The sequence below is a fragment of the Procambarus clarkii genome, chromosome 30 (genome assembly GCF_040958095.1).
Source record: "Procambarus clarkii isolate CNS0578487 chromosome 30, FALCON_Pclarkii_2.0, whole genome shotgun sequence".
Taxonomy (NCBI): domain Eukaryota; kingdom Metazoa; phylum Arthropoda; class Malacostraca; order Decapoda; family Cambaridae; genus Procambarus; species Procambarus clarkii.
The window spans coordinates 25,877,408-25,896,146 of NC_091179.1; the positions used below are offsets into that span (position 1 = coordinate 25,877,408).

General features: G+C 44.1%; 1 protein-coding gene across 1 annotated transcript; it reads left to right on the top strand.

The window, feature by feature from the left end:
* Nucleotides 1-2,854: 2,854 nt before the first annotated feature.
* On the top strand, nt 2,855-4,489 carry LOC123765679 (uncharacterized). Its single transcript, XM_045754362.2, has one exon. The coding sequence runs from the start codon at nt 2,855-2,857 to the stop codon at nt 4,487-4,489; it is 1,635 nt and encodes a 544-aa protein (XP_045610318.2).
* Nucleotides 4,490-18,739: the final 14,250 nt, after the last annotated feature.

Here is an 18,739-nt window from a genome sequence, read left to right on the forward strand (position 1 = left end):
TGCAGCACATTATGCTGCGTTTCTAAGGAGACCCGCACGTATATCTTGCTAATATTTTATAGTGTGTGTCATAGAACAATAAAGATGTTTTATAACTTGCAATAATGGCGCAGTGGAATGTCTTAGCGCTGCGACACCTTCCTTACTCGTCTTCTGGGAAGTGTCGACCAGGCTGGTGTAAACTGCGAGAGCTATATTAATTTATTTTTGTTCCCATAATGATATGGTCATAGTCTCCAGCACGTGTTCAGGTTATATTGTCACAATAATATATTATTGGTTGTTGTTAGTGTGGCTATATGTGTAATATGTTGCGTATGTAGGAGGGTATTTGGTCTGTGTGTCGACATGTTTGAGTATGTTGATAAATTGTACCGTGCATTCATCAACGTGCATTTCCATACATTATTTCTAAGCATGGAAATATGCACTGATGAATGTATAGTTTGTGTGTGTGTGTGTGTGTGTGTATGTGTGTGTGTGTGTGTGTGTGTGTGTGTGTGTGTGTGTGTGTGTGTGTGTGTGTGTGTGTTTGGCAACCAGTACTCACCCGACTTTTTTTTTTCAAGGCCGAGCATCAGTTCCTGGGCGCTGCCTTCCCAAATGTTGGTTGTGTAATTTAGAGACTCGCGAACCATTTGTAACTTATCATATAGTCTTTTTAAATTAAACTGAGGTAGATTCCAAGATCATTTCACTTGCTTACTTGCGTTACACTGAAGAAATATTTCCTTACATCCCTGCGGAACATCTCCAGGTCTTGCTCCTATGTATTTCCTCCAGGTCCACTACTGTACTGGTCTTTTATGTGTATGACTCGTATTTCCTCGAGTTCTCATTTCTCTGAGCGTTTAAATTGTTCCATTGCTGTATTTTGGTTCTAAATTGGTTAGCTTTCAACTTTCTAACTTGTTATATATCACAAGGTTTTGTCGCTCTTTTTTTTGTATTGTCCGTGTTCTTTCAGTTTCGGTCCAGACCCACGGCCCTGGAGGAGTTCGGTGCACAAGTGATCAGTCATTAGTGATCTTCGATTATCTGAGCGACTTTTATACGGAATAAGTGTGTTGCTTCTATGATACTCCACGTATGGCAACTGCTGATGGCAGACATGAGGATGTTCAAGCTGAGCCAGAGGCCACACAGATGGCTGCTGATGGCAGACATGAGGATTGTCAAGCTGAGCCAGAGGCCACACAGATGGCTGCTGATGGCAGACGTGAGGATGGTCAAGCTGAGCCAGAGGCCACACAGATGGCTGCTGATGGCAGACATGAGGATGGTCAAGCTGAGCCAGAGGCCACACAGATGGCTGCTGATGGCAGACATGAGGATGGTCAAGCTGAGCCAGAGGCCAGACTAGATCTACAGTACCGTACGAGCTACTGGTATGAGCACTAGACCTCCTCCGGAAGTTTTAACGGTCAACTTTTCAACTGTGCACTGTTACGAACATATCTCCTGAGTAGATGTATAATGGGAGACAATCTTTATAACAAATTATCTGTTAATACAGAGAAGTTGTGTGTGGGCATTTGAGAGTGTTTTTCATGAAAGAAATCTACAGCTGGCAACTGGGAGGCCGCGGGTGACTGAGGACTCCGCCCAGCAAAGTAGTACCTGAGCTGGAGGCGACGAGTCACAATAACCTGGCTGAAGTATGTTGACCAGACATACACTAGAAAGTGTATGTCGCTCACTAGAAAGTGAAGGGACGACGTCGTCCCTTCACTTTCTAGTGCGTGGTCTGGTCAACCTGAGCTGGAGATTGTCAGGAATAATGTATAGTTGTAAGGCAAAACTGTGAAGGAAAAGTGGATTTAATCACATAACCTGCACAGGGAGCATGGTTAATGGAGTCATTAAAGGAGGGGGGGGGGGTTTGACGGATAAAGTATTCATGGGTGAGTGACGCAAGAGGGACGGACGCCATCTTGACCCGACGCCAGGAGGAACGGAGTCGACCGATTCTTGCTTTACTGAGGGATTTCTCTTGCCAGACCTTAAGATAAGCCACCGGGTTGTAGTACACAGGGTGCAAGACGGGGTACAGTATATTGACGGTCTACTGACTAAGTTGCTAAGGGAGAGTCCAGTTTTCCTGGTTATATATATGTGACACTTATGCTAACAGGTATGGACGTGGTTGTGTGCACAGTTCCAGTGTTGGGACTGAGAGTAAGAGGGTGCCCAGAGCCCTGGGTGGAGGATAAGATACTGTGTTTTAACATTCAGAATGACCTTGAGCAGAGCCGTCTTACCGCATGAGCCCGATGGGCACTTGCCCGGGGGCCCCACGAGCATAGGGGCCCCATGAGCATAGGGGGCCCCAGGAGCATAGGGGGCCCCATGAGCATAGGGGGCCCCAGGAGCATAGGGGCCCCATGAGCATAGGGGGCCCCAAGACCATACGGGGCCCCATGAGCATAGGGGGCCCCAGGAGCATAGGGGGCCCCAGGAACATAGGGGGCTCCACGAGCATAGGGCGCCCCAGGAGCATAAGGGGCTCCACGAGCATAGGGGGCCCCACGAGCACGGGACATGTTCATTATGGAAGCAGAATTTTTACATATTTAGGTCTTGTTGCAAGCACACTTATATAATATAACCCTGCATCTTGGTGTGGGACTTAATACTAAATATTTAAAATATATATTCCCAGGTGAATATAACACTTTCAGCACAAATGAAACGCAATGTTTTGAGTGGAGCAGAGAAGAGGAAGAGAGCTGCAGAGGGAAAGGAGAAAACGGGAAAATTTCCCAAATTAACATCGTAGCTCAACACAGATGCAACGACAGCCACTCATACCAGTCCTTCAGATACAGCAACCACATCAGCCTCCACTCCTACAATGTCAGCCACTAGTACTGGTCCTTCAGATACAGCAACCACATCAGCCTCCACACCTACAATGTCAGCCACTAGTACTGGTCCTTCAGATACAGCAACCACATCAGCCTCCACTCCTACAATGTCAGCCACTCATACCAGTCCTTCAGATACAGCAACCACATCAGCCTCCACTCCTACAATGTCAGCCACTAGTACCGTTCCTTCAGATACAGCAACCACATCAGCCTCCACTCCTACAATGTCAGCCACTAGTACCAGTCCTTCAGATACAGCAACCACATCAGCCTCCACTCCTACAATGTCAGCCACTCATACCAGTCCTTCAGATACAGCAACCACATCAGCCTCCACTCCTACAATGTCAGCCACTAGTACCGTTCCTTCAGATACAGCAACCACATCAGCCTCCACTCCTACAATGTCAGCCACTAGTACCAGTCCTTCAGATACAGCAACCACATCAGCCTCCACTCCTACAATGTCAGCCACTCATACCAGTCCTTCAGATACAGCAACCACATCAGCCTCCACTCCTACAACGACAGCCACTCATACCAGTCCTTCAGATACAGCAACCACATCAGCCTCCACTCCTACAATGTCAGCCACTAGTACTGGTCCTTCAGATACAGCAACCACATCAGCCTCCACACCTACAATGTCAGCCACTAGTACTGGTCCTTCAGATACAGCAACCACATCAGCCTCCACTCCTACAATGTCAGCCACTAGTACTGTTCCTTCAGATACAGCAACCACATCAGCCTCCACTCCTACAATGTCAGCCACTAGTACTGGTCCTTCAGATACAGCAACCACATCAGCCTCCACTCCTACAATGTCAGCCACTAGTACCAGTCCTTCAGATACAGCAACCACATCAGCCTCCACTCCTACAATGTCAGCCACTCATACCAGTCCTTCAGATACAGCAACCACATCAGCCTCCACTCCTACAACGACAGCCACTCATACCAGTCCTTCAGATACAGCAACCACATCAGCCTCCACTCCTACAATGTCAGCCACTAGTACTGGTCCTTCAGATACAGCAACCACATCAGCCTCCACTCCTACAACGACAGCCACTCATACCAGTCCTTCAGATACAGCAACCACATCAGCCTCCACTCCTACAATGTCAGCCACTAGTACTGTTCCTTCAGATACAGCAACCACATCAGCCTCCACACCTACAATGTCAGCCACTAGTACTGTTCCTTCAGATACAGCAACCACATCAGCCTCCACTCCTACAATGTCAGCCACTCATACCAGTCCTTCAGATACAGCAACCACATCAGCCTCCACTCCTACAACGACAGCCACTCATACCAGTCCTTCAGATACAGCAACCACATCAGCCTCCACTCCTACAATGTCAGCCACTAGTACTGTTCCTTCAGATACAGCAACCACATCAGCCTCCACTCCTACAATGTCAGCCACTAGTACTGGTCCTTCAGATACAGCAACCACATCAGCCTCCACTCCTGCTACCAATCATCCAGTTTCAGCAGACATGCCATCATTGCCTGTTGTTGCTGCTTGCGACACAAGAGGATATACCAAAATCTGTAACAATAAAGAAGTTTGCAATCCTCGAGACAGACCCGGGGCTATGGAACATTAATGATACTAACACAATAGATTACTGGATTCATGGTGGGTTCTCATACTGGATTCATTACTGGATTCATGGTGGGTTCTCATGAATCCCCATGAATCCATGGGGATTCATGGTCAGAATCATGATAGCAACCTTTCAAACTCACGCAGCGTGTATAAAACAGCTGGAATGGAGAATATGAAGGCCAGGTATTTATCAAACAATGAGTTCAAACGTGAACAGCGGAATGGCGAGTATGTAAAACGCGAATGGCTACTCTATAGACCATCCCAAGGTCGTTTGTACTGCTTTGTATGTCGCCAACTGTCCCAGAAAGAATATCTGTTGTTACATTGGGGTTCAGTGACTGGAAGCACAGCAATGTTATTGTAGAACTTGAAAATGGAGAACATAGATAGGAGGATTGTTGTTGTTGGCGGCGTGACGACACGACTGCTGATGCTCCTCCAAATTTGTCAGCTGCTCCGTGAGCCCACAGCTGCTCTGTGAGCCCACAGCTGCTCTGTGAGCCCACAGCTGCTCCGTGAGCCCACAGCTTCCCACAGCTGCTCTGTGAGCCCACAGCTGCTCTGTGAGCCCACAGCTGCTCCGTGAGCCCACAGCTGCTCCGTGAGCCCACAGCTTCCCACAGCTGCTCTGTGAGCCCACAGCTGCTCCGTGAGCCCACAGCTGCTCCGTGAGCCCACATCTGCTCCTTGAGCCCACAGTTACTCACAGATGATGTAGCATCCCCAGGAGGCAGCTAAGTACACAGTGACCCAAATGCGATTGAAACTAACGTCTAGATCAACCCACAATATCCCATTCATCTTCACTAACGTGTTGCGTCCTGGAGGAAGGGTACACTACACGACGTTGTTCCCACCTCTACGAGTTTTCACATACGAGAACATAAATACCTTGGCATGCATTTCGACTCGCCCTTACTTACATGGCAAGCACACATTCAACACCTTAAACAGACGACACAACCACGACTCGCCATACTAAAAGCCCTCACTGGCACCACCTGAGGAGCACACCATAAAATTTTGCTCCGTTTCTATACAACCAACATTCGCAGCCAACTAGACTATTGTTGCCAAGCATATGCGTCGGCTGCGCCTACTAACCTACAGAGCCTCGAGGTCATCCAAAACAATGCCATGCGACTTGTATGTGGCGCAATGCGTTCCACTCCTATCCTTGGACTTCACGGGGAAACGGGCCTCACAAGCCTAGCCACCAGACGAGACATAATGTGTGCCAACTATCTGTCACTCTGTACCACTGCTCACCAGGCACACCCATACAGATCAAAAATTTAACCCAACAGTTAATCCACATAACTCCCAGCTCCCAGGAAAGGCTTGGGTATGGGGTGTGGGCCGGTCTTGGAGCGAGACATGAACCCAGCGATAGGTGACTTAAATGGGGATTTCGATGTGGATTCAATATATAACTTATTTAAGAATATTCTAAACAAAGCACAGGAACGTAGTATACCATACAAATTGAATAGATCGTATACTAATGACCCAAAGTGGATAACAAAGAATTTGAAGAACCTTATAGGTAAAAAGAGAGCTTGGTACAAAAGGATTAAAAATGGGGAGGTCACTTTAGAACAGGAATTCGTACAACTGGTTAGAAATGTTAAAAAAGAGATAAGGAAAGCAAAAAGAAACTATGAAGTTCGCATAGCAGGGCAAGCAAAGACAAATCCTAAAGGGTTTTTTCAGTTATATCGTACTAAGACTAGGGAAAGGATAGGTCCATTAAAAACTGAGACAGGTCAAATAACAGATAGTGATGAAGAGATGAGTAGTATTTTTAATAAATATTTTGTATCTGTATTTACTAAAGAGGAACTTAACAATATGCCTTCAGCCGAACAAGTCTATGTGGGTGGGGACGAGGACAGGTTGACGAGTTTAGCAGTTACCAGGGAGGATGTTCTTAAACAAATAGTAAAACTCAAACCAAACAAATCCCCAGGGCCGGATGAAGTGTTTGCTAGGGTGCTTAAAGAATGCAAAGAGGAGCTTTGTGACCCACTGTCAACCATATTTAATAAATCAATAGAGTCAGGCAGAGTGCCAGAGTTTTGGAAAGTTGCTAATGTGATACCAGTTTTTAAGAAAGGAGATAGATCACTTGCGTCTAACTATCGACCAATTAGCCTAACGTCTATTGTGGGAAAGTTACTCGAATCTATAATAGCAAATAAAATTCGTCTTCATCTTGAAAAACATAAATTAATAATTGAGTCGCAACATGGTTTTATAAATGGCCGTTCATGTTTAACAAATTTGTTATCTTTTTATTCTAGCATTGTTGAGGCAGTTGATAGAGGTAAGGATTGCGATGTTGTATACCTTGACTTTAGCAAAGCTTTTGATACAGTGCCACATGAAAGACTGATTAAAAAAATAGAGTCTCATGGTATTGGGGGTGCTATATTAAGCTGGATTAGGGCATGGCTATACCAAAGGAAACAGAGAGTTAGTATAAATGGAATCAAGTCAGAGTGGGAAAATGTTGTAAGTGGAGTGCCTCAAGGCTCTGTCCTGGGACCTCTGTTGTTTATAATATATATAAATGATTTAGATTCAGGTTTGAGTAGCAACATTTGCAAATTTGCCGATGATACGAAAATCGGTAGGGAAATTAATTCGGAGGAGGACTCACTATCACTTCAAGTTGATCTAGATAGGGTTTTGAAATGGTCAAAGGATTGGCAGATGCAGTTTAATGCTGATAAATGTAAAGTTCTGAGGTTAGGTAATGATGATAGAGTTACAAGATACGAGCTAGATGGTGTTGTGATTGCGAAGTCGGATTGCGAAAGGGATCTGGGAGTTATGATTAGTAAGAATTTAAAACAAAAGGATCAATGCATAAATGTTCGTAATAAGGCAAATCGGACACTTGGATTTATTAATCGCAGCGTTAGTAACAAGACACCTGGTGTGGTTCTCAAGCTATATCTTGCTCTAGTTAGGCCCCATTTAGATTATGCAGTTCAGTTTTGGTCGCCATATTATAGAATGGATATAAATTCACTTGAACGTGTCCAGCGTAGGATGACTAAGTTAATTCCCCAAATTAGAAATCTTTCATATGAAGAAAGATTAACAAAGCTTAAGTTGCATTCACTGGAAAGGCGAAGAGTTAGGGGTGACATGATAGAGGTTTACAAGTGGATGAATGGACATAACCGGGGGGATATTAATAGGGTATTAAAAGTATCAACACAGGACAGAACACGAAACAATGGATATAAATTGGATAAGTTTAGATTTAGGAAAGACTTGGGTAAATACTGGTTCAGTAACAGGGTTGTTGATTTGTGGAACCAATTGCCGCGTAACATTGTGGAGGTGGGGTCCCTCGATTGTTTCAAGCACGGGTTGGACAAGTATATGAGTGGGATTGGGTGGTTATAGAATAGGAGCTGCCTCGTATGGGCCAAAAGGCCTTCTGCAGTTACCTTTGTTCTTATGTTCTTATGTTCCCAACCAATCACTCGCAACCTTTCCTCACACGGGCTACAAATAACCTCAATATAGACCTCTCTCTACTCCACAACTCGGAAACCCAACTTACTGTTCCCCCATTCCACCTTGGGTTTATACAACTCCTAATACATCAATACAACTCGAAGACAACATTCCAAAGTCTGCACCAAACTCAGCCATAACCTCAGTCTTTCTCTCAACAATGAAAAATTGCTACCCAAATACCACAGCGATTTATACAGATGGATCTCGCATCATCATGAACAACGTACCCCTCGGTCACTAGCTGTATGGATACCGGAATACCATCTCAAGCAGGGATGGCGGCTACCAAACCAACTATTTATTTTCATAGCTGAATTATATGCCTCATACCAAACTCTCCAAATAATCACAATATTACCAGTTGGGATATATACAATCTGCAGTGACTCCAAGAGTGCGATTCAAGCAATTGCACACTCTTCAACAACGTGCAAGGGGATTGTTTACCGATGTCTTCAACTTCTCCACGAACATCGATTGAACGGCTATGAAACCTCTATCTAATGGGTCCAGCACATTGTGATATACTCCATAATGAACTAGTAGATCAACTAGCCAAAGCAATGCACAACACACCTCACATTACCCGTCATCCAATTCCCCATGTTGCACGTAAAGGAGCCTTCAAAAATACCATCACTCAAGATTTTGTAATTAAATGGAAAACGTCATGCTCATCTTTGTACTATGGGTCAATAAAAAAGAAATGGGGAAACATGGAAACATGTCAGATAAAAAAAAAACAGAGAAATTGATGTAACGATGACCAGATTAAGGCTGGGACACACCAAACTAGCAGCACACAGCTCTAAGTACAGAACAGACATCAACGAACTCTGCATCCACTGTAATGTGCCAGAAACAATCAAACACTACCTCCTTTACTGCTTCCAACATCATAGTGCCAGAGTAAACTTCAAACAAGTATTTATAACACTTAAAATACTCTTCACCATTGAACACATATTAGGAGGCGGCGACCACTCGTTGCATGAAAAATATCAAATAGTCAAAGCACTGGCTTAATATCTCCAGTCGACTATCAAATTGGGCCACATTTGACCTGTACCACATTTATACCTGGCGCCACCAGCAGCCAAACAGAAAACAACTGCCTGGCTGCAGCATCAAGGATCATCTGACGCCATAAACACAACATCCCGCGCTACGATGCCGCAAGTCTCCTTGTTCACACATCAAAAAGTCAACACCAGCAATCAACAGCCAATTAATGCACAACTATATTCTACCCACTTCAAGACTCCGTCCCAATATAGAAGCATCAAGAGGAAGTATGGGCCAATAGGTCTTTTGCAGTCACTTCCATTCTTCCCTCTCATTTATCCAATTAATACCCATTGTTCCGTGTTCTGTCTTGTGTTGGTCAAAAGCTTGTTCACCTCATCCAAAACTGTTGCAACATTTCACCTCACCCAAATGCGAGTATATAAGACAAGCTGTTTAGCGTTAGAATAAGTAAAACTCTGTTAAGTGTTTTCAGGTTATAGTTGTGTGTGTGTAAACTAAAGTCTTTGAAAATGTAATAAGTTATTACGAAAGGCGTTCAAGCGTCGCGTCAGACTAGAAATAAAAATGAATTTTGGAGAATTGATTTTTTAATTACCATCGACAGTAAAAAGAAACATAAGAAATATTGAGAAAATTCGTGTTAGAATTATTAATGTTACTTTTTCGGTCACATTTAACAACATATATATATATATATATATATATATATATATATATATATATATATATATATATATATACACACACACAAGAAGGTACATTGGGTTTATGAGAGTACATAGTACTGATGTTTTTACATTCTTGCAAAGCCACTAACACACACAGCATTTCTGGCAGGTCCTAAATCTAACATTTCAGGTAAGATGAAAAGATACATTGTAGCAAGGTTTTATAACAAGAAATAACTGCAATATAAATTGACAGATGTGATTACACTGGTAAAGATATATGTCTTAAGTACTAATATTGGGGAAGAGGGTAGTACAAGATAGTGTGAGTTTACAGTGTGAGATTACCAGATAAATCTGTGTTTTCTTATTCTTGAAAGTTGCTGGTTTTAGGAATCTCTCTTTGTCAAAGAGTATGTGTTTGTGTGTGTGTGTGTGTGTGTGTGTGTGTGTGTGTGTTTGTGTGTGTGTGTGTGTGTGTGTGTTTGTGTGTGGTGTGTGTGTGTGTGTGTGTGTGTGTGTGTGTGTGTGTGTGTGTGTTTGTGTGTGGTGTGTGTGTGTGTGTGTGTGTGTGGTGTGTGTGTGTGTGTGTGTGTGTGGTGTGTGTGTGTTTGTGTGTGGTGTGTGGGCGTCTGTGTTCAATGACCTAATGATCCTACCTGAATTCATTTTGCGTCTAATATTTGAGAAGTAATTTATGCACATTTACTCACTTGCCAATGTTACGGCCAGCGCTGAACGTCAACGTTCCAGTCATGTTATATCAACTATATTATACTCACTCCAGATGTTTGAAGGTGGAGGAATGCATGATAACTGGCTGCTACTGGCTGATGCCTCATTCCCAGAGCTACTGAGAAAAGTGTACCTCCCTCTTCATAACAAGGTAGGTCCATTCCACAGTACCCAGGTCCCACTGTACCTCCCTCTTGATAACAAGGTAGGTCCATTCCACAGTACCCAGGTCCCACTGTACCTCCCTCTTGATAACAAGGTAGGTCCATTCCACAGTACCCTGGTCCCACTGTACCTCCCTCTTGATAACAAGGTAGGTCCATTCCACAGTACCCAGGTCCCACTGTACCTCCCTCTTGATAACAAGGTAGGTCCACTCCACAGTACCCAGGTCCCACTGTACCTCCCTCTTGATAACAAGGTAGGTACATTCCACAGTACCCAGGTCCCACTGTACCTCCCTCTTGATAACAAGGTAGGTCCACTCCACAGTACCCAGGTCCCACTGTACCTCCCTCTTGATAACAAGGTAGGTCCACTCCACAGTACCCAGGTCCCACTGTACCTCCCTCTTGATAACAAGGTAGGTCCCCTCCACAGTACCCAGGTCCCACTGTACCTCCCTCTTGATAACAAGGTAGGTCCCCTCCACAGTACCCAGGTCCCACTGTACCTCCCTCTTGATAACAAGGTAGGTCCCCTCCACAGTACCCAGGTCCCACTGTACCTCCCTATTAACAAAGTATCCTAGCTTCATCTCAGGAGAAATTTTAGGTTAGTACACCACAGGAAAGTACTCACTGTACACCACAAAGAATTACTCACAGTACACCACAGGGAATTACTCACTGTACACCACAGGAAATTACTCACTGTACACCACAGGAAAGTACTCACAGTACACCACAGGAAAGTACTCACAGTACATCACAGGAAAGTACTCACAGTACACCACAGGAAAGTATTCACAGTACACCACAGGAAAGTACCCACTGTACACCACAGGAAAGTACTTACAGTACACCACAGAAAAGTGCTCACTGTACACCACAGGAAAGTACTCACAGTACACCACAGGAAAGTACTCACTGTACACCACAGGAAAGTACTTACAGTACACCACAGAAAAGTACTCACTGTCCACCACAGGAAAGTACTCACAGTACACCACAGGAAAGTACTCACAGTACACCACAGGAAAGTACTCACTGTCCACCACAGGAAAGTACTCACAGTACACCACAGGAAAGTACTCACAGTACACCACAGGAAAGTACACCACAGGAAAGTATTCATAGTACACTTTTAAATGACTTTCACAAATCTCTCCCATTCATGAGACTCAGGTTCCAGAGATGCTCCCATGCTCCCAGTGGGATTCTGATTTTCCCCATGTACTCATGCAACCCGTTCTCGCACTTGCTTATAGTCAATATTGACTTATTTAATAAGTGCATATGTGACATACTAATTGATTGTGAATATTTTAGTTTACCTTGAAAAGCTTCATAGAAAACACCGACCTCACCTAACCTTCTTAGTATGTTAAGATAAGCATCTTATTGCTTCGTAATTACAATTATTACTTAACCTATATCGTTGATAGGTTAAGTAATAATTGTAAATAAGAAGCAATAAGATGCTTATCTTAACATACTAAGAAGGTTAGGTGAGGTCGGTGTTTTCTATGAAGCTTTTCAAGGTAAACTAAAATATTCACAATCAATTAGTATGTCAAATATGCACTTATTAAATAAGCCAATATTGACTATAAGCAAGTGCGAGAACGGGTTGCAACGACTCCCACGCCTTGTACCCCATGCTAGTCATGGTATACCACTGACAAGGATAGTTAGTCTGTTGAGGTGGTTGTGGGTTCCCTGCCTGACCTTCGCCAGGGTGCAACCCACAAATCGCGTGACTCCTGGGTACATTTTTACTACTGGGTGAACAGAAGCATGAGGTGTAATAGTTAACATGCAACTGTTACAGCAATATACAGATAAATCTATCCAACACACTTTCTCTCTCTCTCTCTCTCTCTCTCTCTCTCTCTCTCTCTCTCTCTCTCTCTCTCTCTCCACACATACACTGAAAGTATAACAAAATTGTTAGTTTGAGTTAAGCGACAATTGTTGAGAGTACAATATAATGTCTTGAGGCAGGACAGGTGGTCACTGTAGAGTGCTTCCAGGTGACGGTTGTGAACTTTACTGAGGACGGCACAGCAGGCACACTCTGGGAGACCTACCAGGTGACGCAGGACCTGCCCCAGAGGACGCTACAGGTCGGGCGGTGGGACGCAGCTCCCTGCGTCACGCACTCACTCACCCCCGAACGTTCAGACAGACCCAACGCAACCAACTGCGACGTGACCAATGAGATGAGCCACAGTCAACTAGGAACAGCAAAAGGAAGAATGAGGACGAGGAAGAGATGCATGAGGTTCGGTGTTGTTGAAAGCGTGATGGGTGAGCCAGTGGGCCGCCGGCGGGACCTGACTGGCCTTCACCTCCGCTGCTCGACCATCGAGGTACTCCTTACATGTCAGGGGCCAGATTCACGAAAGCACTTACGAACCTGCACATCTTTTCTCAATTTTTGGCGGCTTTATTTCCAATTATTAAACAGTTAATGAGCTGCGAAGCACCAGGAGGCTGTTTATAACAATAACAACAGTTGATTGGCAAGTTTTCATGCTTGTAAACTGTTTAATAAATGTAACCAAAGCCGTTAAAAATTGAGGAAAGATGTACACGTTCGTAAGTGCTTGTGTAACTGCTTTCGTGAATCTGGCCCCTGCTCTCTGGACAGGCGCCTCTTATCTCTCCTACCATTGCTCCTGCCGCTGTTCTCTCTAATGTGTCTTATACTTCGAATAGTGTTAGTCCTACACTATTTATTTTTATTTCTTGTAATTTCTTGCATTTCTTTCTTAAAGTGTTTACGCAAATGCATTCTCTTCCTGGTTCATTATTATTGTTGGGCCCATTGACCTTAAATTGCTCTATTACTCTATGTTCTGTTATGTTAAAAAGTAATGTTATGATAAAGAGTCCAATTGCTGTTTTAACTACACCATGTATTTCTGTTCTGTCACTAATGTAAGTAAACTACTGTACTATTGTTACTACTACTACTGATGCCATATTTTAGGTCTATGCCTGTCATCCTTAGGTGACATCTGTTTTGACATTCTTTTGGAATTTTCCATGAACGTTCTCACGTTGTTAGCATTTTCTTCTTTAGTATTAAGTATTTTACCCCCTCACACCTTTGGTTAAATTTTTGTTTTTTTTTATTTTTTTGGTCGTGCTTTTGCCCGAAACGCTTTGCGTAATAATAATAATAATAATAATAATAATAATAATAATAATAATAATAATAATAATTTTTATTTAGGTAAAGGTACATACATAAAGAGATTTTACAAAGTTTGTTGGCTTTATAGATAGAGCTAGTAAATACAATGCCTAAAGCCACTATTACGCAAAGCGTTTCGGGCAGAAGTATAGTGGTGGCTTCATAGATTGTGTATCTCCAGTCCTTACACTTGTACATTATTCTTATGTTCTTTGTACACACATTCTTTTTTAATAAACATTGTATTGTATTGTCACCACTGGTGCACCACGAGGGGGCAGTGAGGACTTGATGAATTTAACTTATCCTCACATCTGTTCAGTAATATTCACGCAACATAAATGTACTTACGTGTGTCTAACCTTACTTCCTACAGCAACCTCCATTGACCATCCTCTATGCCAACCCTGATGGCTCCGTGACCTTGGTTGGGATGCTGGGGGATGTTCTCTACAACCTACACAAGATCACCAATTTCACGTAAGTGGCAACGGTATCAGTAAGTGGCTTGATTCTCTAAAGTCGCAAACATCTTGTTAAAGACCATTAAACTCTTGTACGAATTAAGAATGGGAAGTCAATCTAGAAAAAGAATTCGTCAAACTGGTTTGGAATGTTAAAGCAGAAATGAGAAAACTTAAAAGAAACTATGAACTTCGTAAAGCAGGGCAAGTTATATCAAAGAAAGATTTGGGAAAGGACAAGTCCATTAAAAACTGAGACAGGTCAGATAACTGATAATGACAAGGAGATAAGTAACTAAACTACTTATCAAAAGAAGGCACCAAGACAAGGAGACTATGGAGTTGATTGGCAGTTGAGAGGCGGGAGCAAAGAGCCAGAGCTCAACCCCCGCAAGCACATATAGGTGAGTACTATATACCACCATCAGTGTTGCAGGATATTCAAAAGGTACTAAATATCAGTGAGGATGCCAATATGAGAACAAAAATATTTAACACGAGCGATATCAAAGATATCATATTCACCAAGGATTTTGTGGAGAGACAAATGTCCTTGAGGGACCTTAGGACAGCAAGACATATGATCGTCCTGAAAACTGGGACATTCCTCAAGGAGGTTTACGACTGTAAGTGGGACAACGCAGTTTGGACAACAAGGAGCAGGGACAACATTCCATTAAATGTCCATGAGTTTAGTGTAAATGGCCAATATGTATTCCCATTGTATATTACGGAGGTAGGAGTTAGGCCAAGGGAATATGTTACTTTGAGAGTGCGCAGTGTGCTACCTGTAACCTCAGACCAGCGACATTGCCAGCGGTCTCTGAATGAGGAATGAATGAATGGGTAGAAGTCTGAATAAGGAATGCCTTTTTTGGAAATAGGGCAAGTGTGGACAGCTTCCTTAGCGATGAGGTCTGGGATGCTCCCGGACGTAGGTTCGAATCCTCGTCACGGCCCTTGTGGATTTGTTCAATGTGGGTGAATATTGATATAAGTTACCACGTATGGGCCAATAGGCCCTTTGCAGTTTTCTTAATTCTTACGTTCTTATGTAGAATCTTCTTATTTATATTGCACCTATTAGGCCAAGGGACTCGTACGTCAGGCTGCGAGCAGCCGCGTCCAACAGCCTGGTTGATCAGTCCGGCAACCAGGAGGCCTGGTCGACGACCGGGCCGCGGGGACGCTAAGCCCCGGAAGCACCTCAAGGTAACCTCAAGGTACCAAGTGCTATATAGCCATACAGAGTTAGTGTTTTATCCTGACAGTTCCCATCCTCCCTTAACCATATTGGTGTAAAGATGCCTGACCCATGGTTGAGAGGTTATCACCAGGCTTAACATGAAAGGGTGCATGGTGCTGGTACATGAAGGGGTGCATGATGCTGGTACATGAAGGGGTGCATGGTGCAGGTACATGAAGAGGTGCATGGTGCAGGTACATGAAGGGGTGCATGGTGCAGGTACATGAAGGGGTGCATGGTGCAGGTACATGAAGGGGTGCATGGTGCAGGTACATGAAGGGGTGCGTGGTGCAGGTACATGAAGGGGTGCATGGTGCAGGTACATGAAGGGGTGCGTGGTGCAGGTACATGAAGAAGTGCGTGGTGCAGGTACAGGTGTCACCGCGTGAGGGACGGTACCTGGGGGGCCATGAAGGGCGGCCGGTGGAACGGCATGGTCGGGGAGGTGGTGAGGAACGAGGCCGAGATCATCGTGGCGGCGCTGGACATCACCCCAGGACGCAGCTCCGCCGTCGACTTCCTCATCGGGGTTCTATATGGCAGGTTTGTTGTTCCTGGTTGTCCTCACACCTAGCACCCGCCCTCACACCTAGCACCCACCCTCACACCTAGCACCCACCCTCACACCTAGCACATCCACCCTCACACGTAGCAAGGCAATTGTATTTGAAAAACTCTTCCTCCAACCCGTCCTCGACTCAAGTCCATTACATCCAGCGGTCGACCCCACAGACGCATTCATAAATTTTAATATGCTGTTCATTCAAAACGGGAATTTTCTCAAGTATAAATTAATATTATAATATATTAGCATATTGTGCATATATAGGCATAGGTTAGGTTAGGTGTTTAGGTTCTGTTGGCGATTATTTGTATTTGTAGTACGTGGGTGAAGCATTTATAGCGTTGTGATTCGGACAAAATTCGTCAGTGAAGCACTTGTTCCGGATATGTTCGAATGTCAGCGGTTGTGAGTCGTGTGTAAACCGCTTTTCATTCATAAACAGGGGGTTTGGCGGGTGTATGGAATCACTTTTGGATCTTTGTTTGGAGGACGGGCTGCGTTGTGATTCGAACAAAATTCGTCAGTGAAACACTTGTTCTGGATATGTTCGAACGTCAGCAGTTGTGAGTCGTGTGTAAACCGCTTTTCATTCATAAACAGGGGGTTTGGCGGGTGCATGGAATCACTTTTGGATCTTTGTTTGGAGGACGGGCTGCTTCCTCATGAAAGGGTTCGAACCTTAGACCCTCAGGAGGTGAAAACCCACTGGCGAGTCCAGTACTCTGACCAGTGTTCAAACGTCATTGGTAGCCGAGGCTATATTCCCAACAACCCGACAGCACTTGGTGGTCACAGATCACAGTTCAATTTCATCAAACCAATTCACTTATCTAAGGAAAACGCGAGCTTCATATGTACGATATACTTGCATAAACCGCATGGCAGTTGTATTTGGAAAACTCTTCCATATGAAAGGAAGCTTTCCTTAGATACTTGAATTGGTTTGATGAAATTGAATTGTGATCTGTGACCACAGATCTTCTGCAGAGTATCTCATAGTTTTGATGATGTTTTGATTCAACATGGGCCAGAAGTAAATAGGAGTATGGTCCCTCCAAAAGGCCTTCTTCAATTTTATTCTTATTTGTTATGTTATATATATACAAGAGTTGTTACATTCTTGTACAGCCACTAGTACACGTAGCGTTTCGGGCAAGTCCTTAATCCTATGGTCCCTGGAATACGATCCCCTGCCGCGAAGAATCGTTTTTTCATCCAAGTACACATTTTACTGTTGCGTTAAACAGAGGCTACAGTTAAGGATTTGCGCCCAGTAAATCCTCCCCGGCCAGGATACGAACCCATGACATAGCATTCGCGGAACGCCAGGCGAGTGTCTTACCACTACACCACGGAGACTGTAATGTTTATGTTTGTGAAGATATATAATGAGATGTTTAATATACAATCTTTAACCAGAAATAATCTTTGAAAGTGGGGGGAAAAAGTATGAAAATGGGATTCAAACTTTGAGAATGGGATTAAATACTTTAACCAAAAATAATCTTTGAAAATGGGGGAAAAAGTATGAAAATGGGATTCAAACTTTGACAATAGGATTAAATAAGGTACCACGAAAAACGGACATATTGAGGGACGGTTGCTGGATGACGTCATTGCACATTAGGGATGATGGAAGACAACCCTTTAATCACCTTGGGCCGAAATAATGAAAATGGGAATAAACATGAAAATGGGACTAATTATGCAATAACAGAAAACGGGTTTATTGAGTGAAGATGGAGATGGCTGAGTGATGACGTCATTGCATATTAGAGATGACAGAAGGTAGGCGTTTTATGTCCTCGGTTAAGACAGAAGGAGATTTAAGGGAACTGTCTAATCACAATGGACAAATGAAAAACACCTAATGGGCTACGACCAATCAGTTGCCTAGGAAACGAAAACGTCCTAGAAGGGGAGGTAAGTCGCTGAGGTAAAGAAAAACGACCAGGACGGAATCCGGGTGTCGCCGAGGTAACGAAAAACAGCCCTGACAGGGACCGGCGTCGGCAAAAGCTAAAATGACCGGTCCCCGTCTGGGTTTCCACTAATCACACCTAGCACCTGCGCGGACACCTAGTAACTGCCCCTACACCTAGTACCCATCCTCACACCTAGTAACTGCCCCTACACCTAGTACCCATCCTCACACCTAGTAACTGCCATTATACCTAGTACCCATCCTCACACCTAGTAACTCCCCTTATACCTAGTACCCATCCTCACACCTAGTAACTGCCCTTATACCTAGTACCCATCCTCACACCTAGTAACTGCCCTTACACCTAGAACCCATCCTCACACCTAGTACCCATCCTCACACCTAGTAACTGCCCTTACACCTAGAACCCATCCTCACACCTAGTAACTGCCCTTACACCTAGAACCCATCCTCACACCTAGCCCCTGCCATCAAATGGCTCACCAGGCTGTCTGGACATCCAGCCAGAGGCCTGACAGCTGAGTGGAAAGCGCTTCAGATTCGTAGTCTTGAGGCTCCGGGTTCGATCCCCGGTGGAGGCGAAAACAAATTTGGCAGAGTTTCTTTCACCCTGATGCACCTGTTCATCTAACAGTAAATAGGTACCTGGGAGTTAGACAGCTGCTGTGGGCTGCTTCTTGGGAGGGGGGGGGG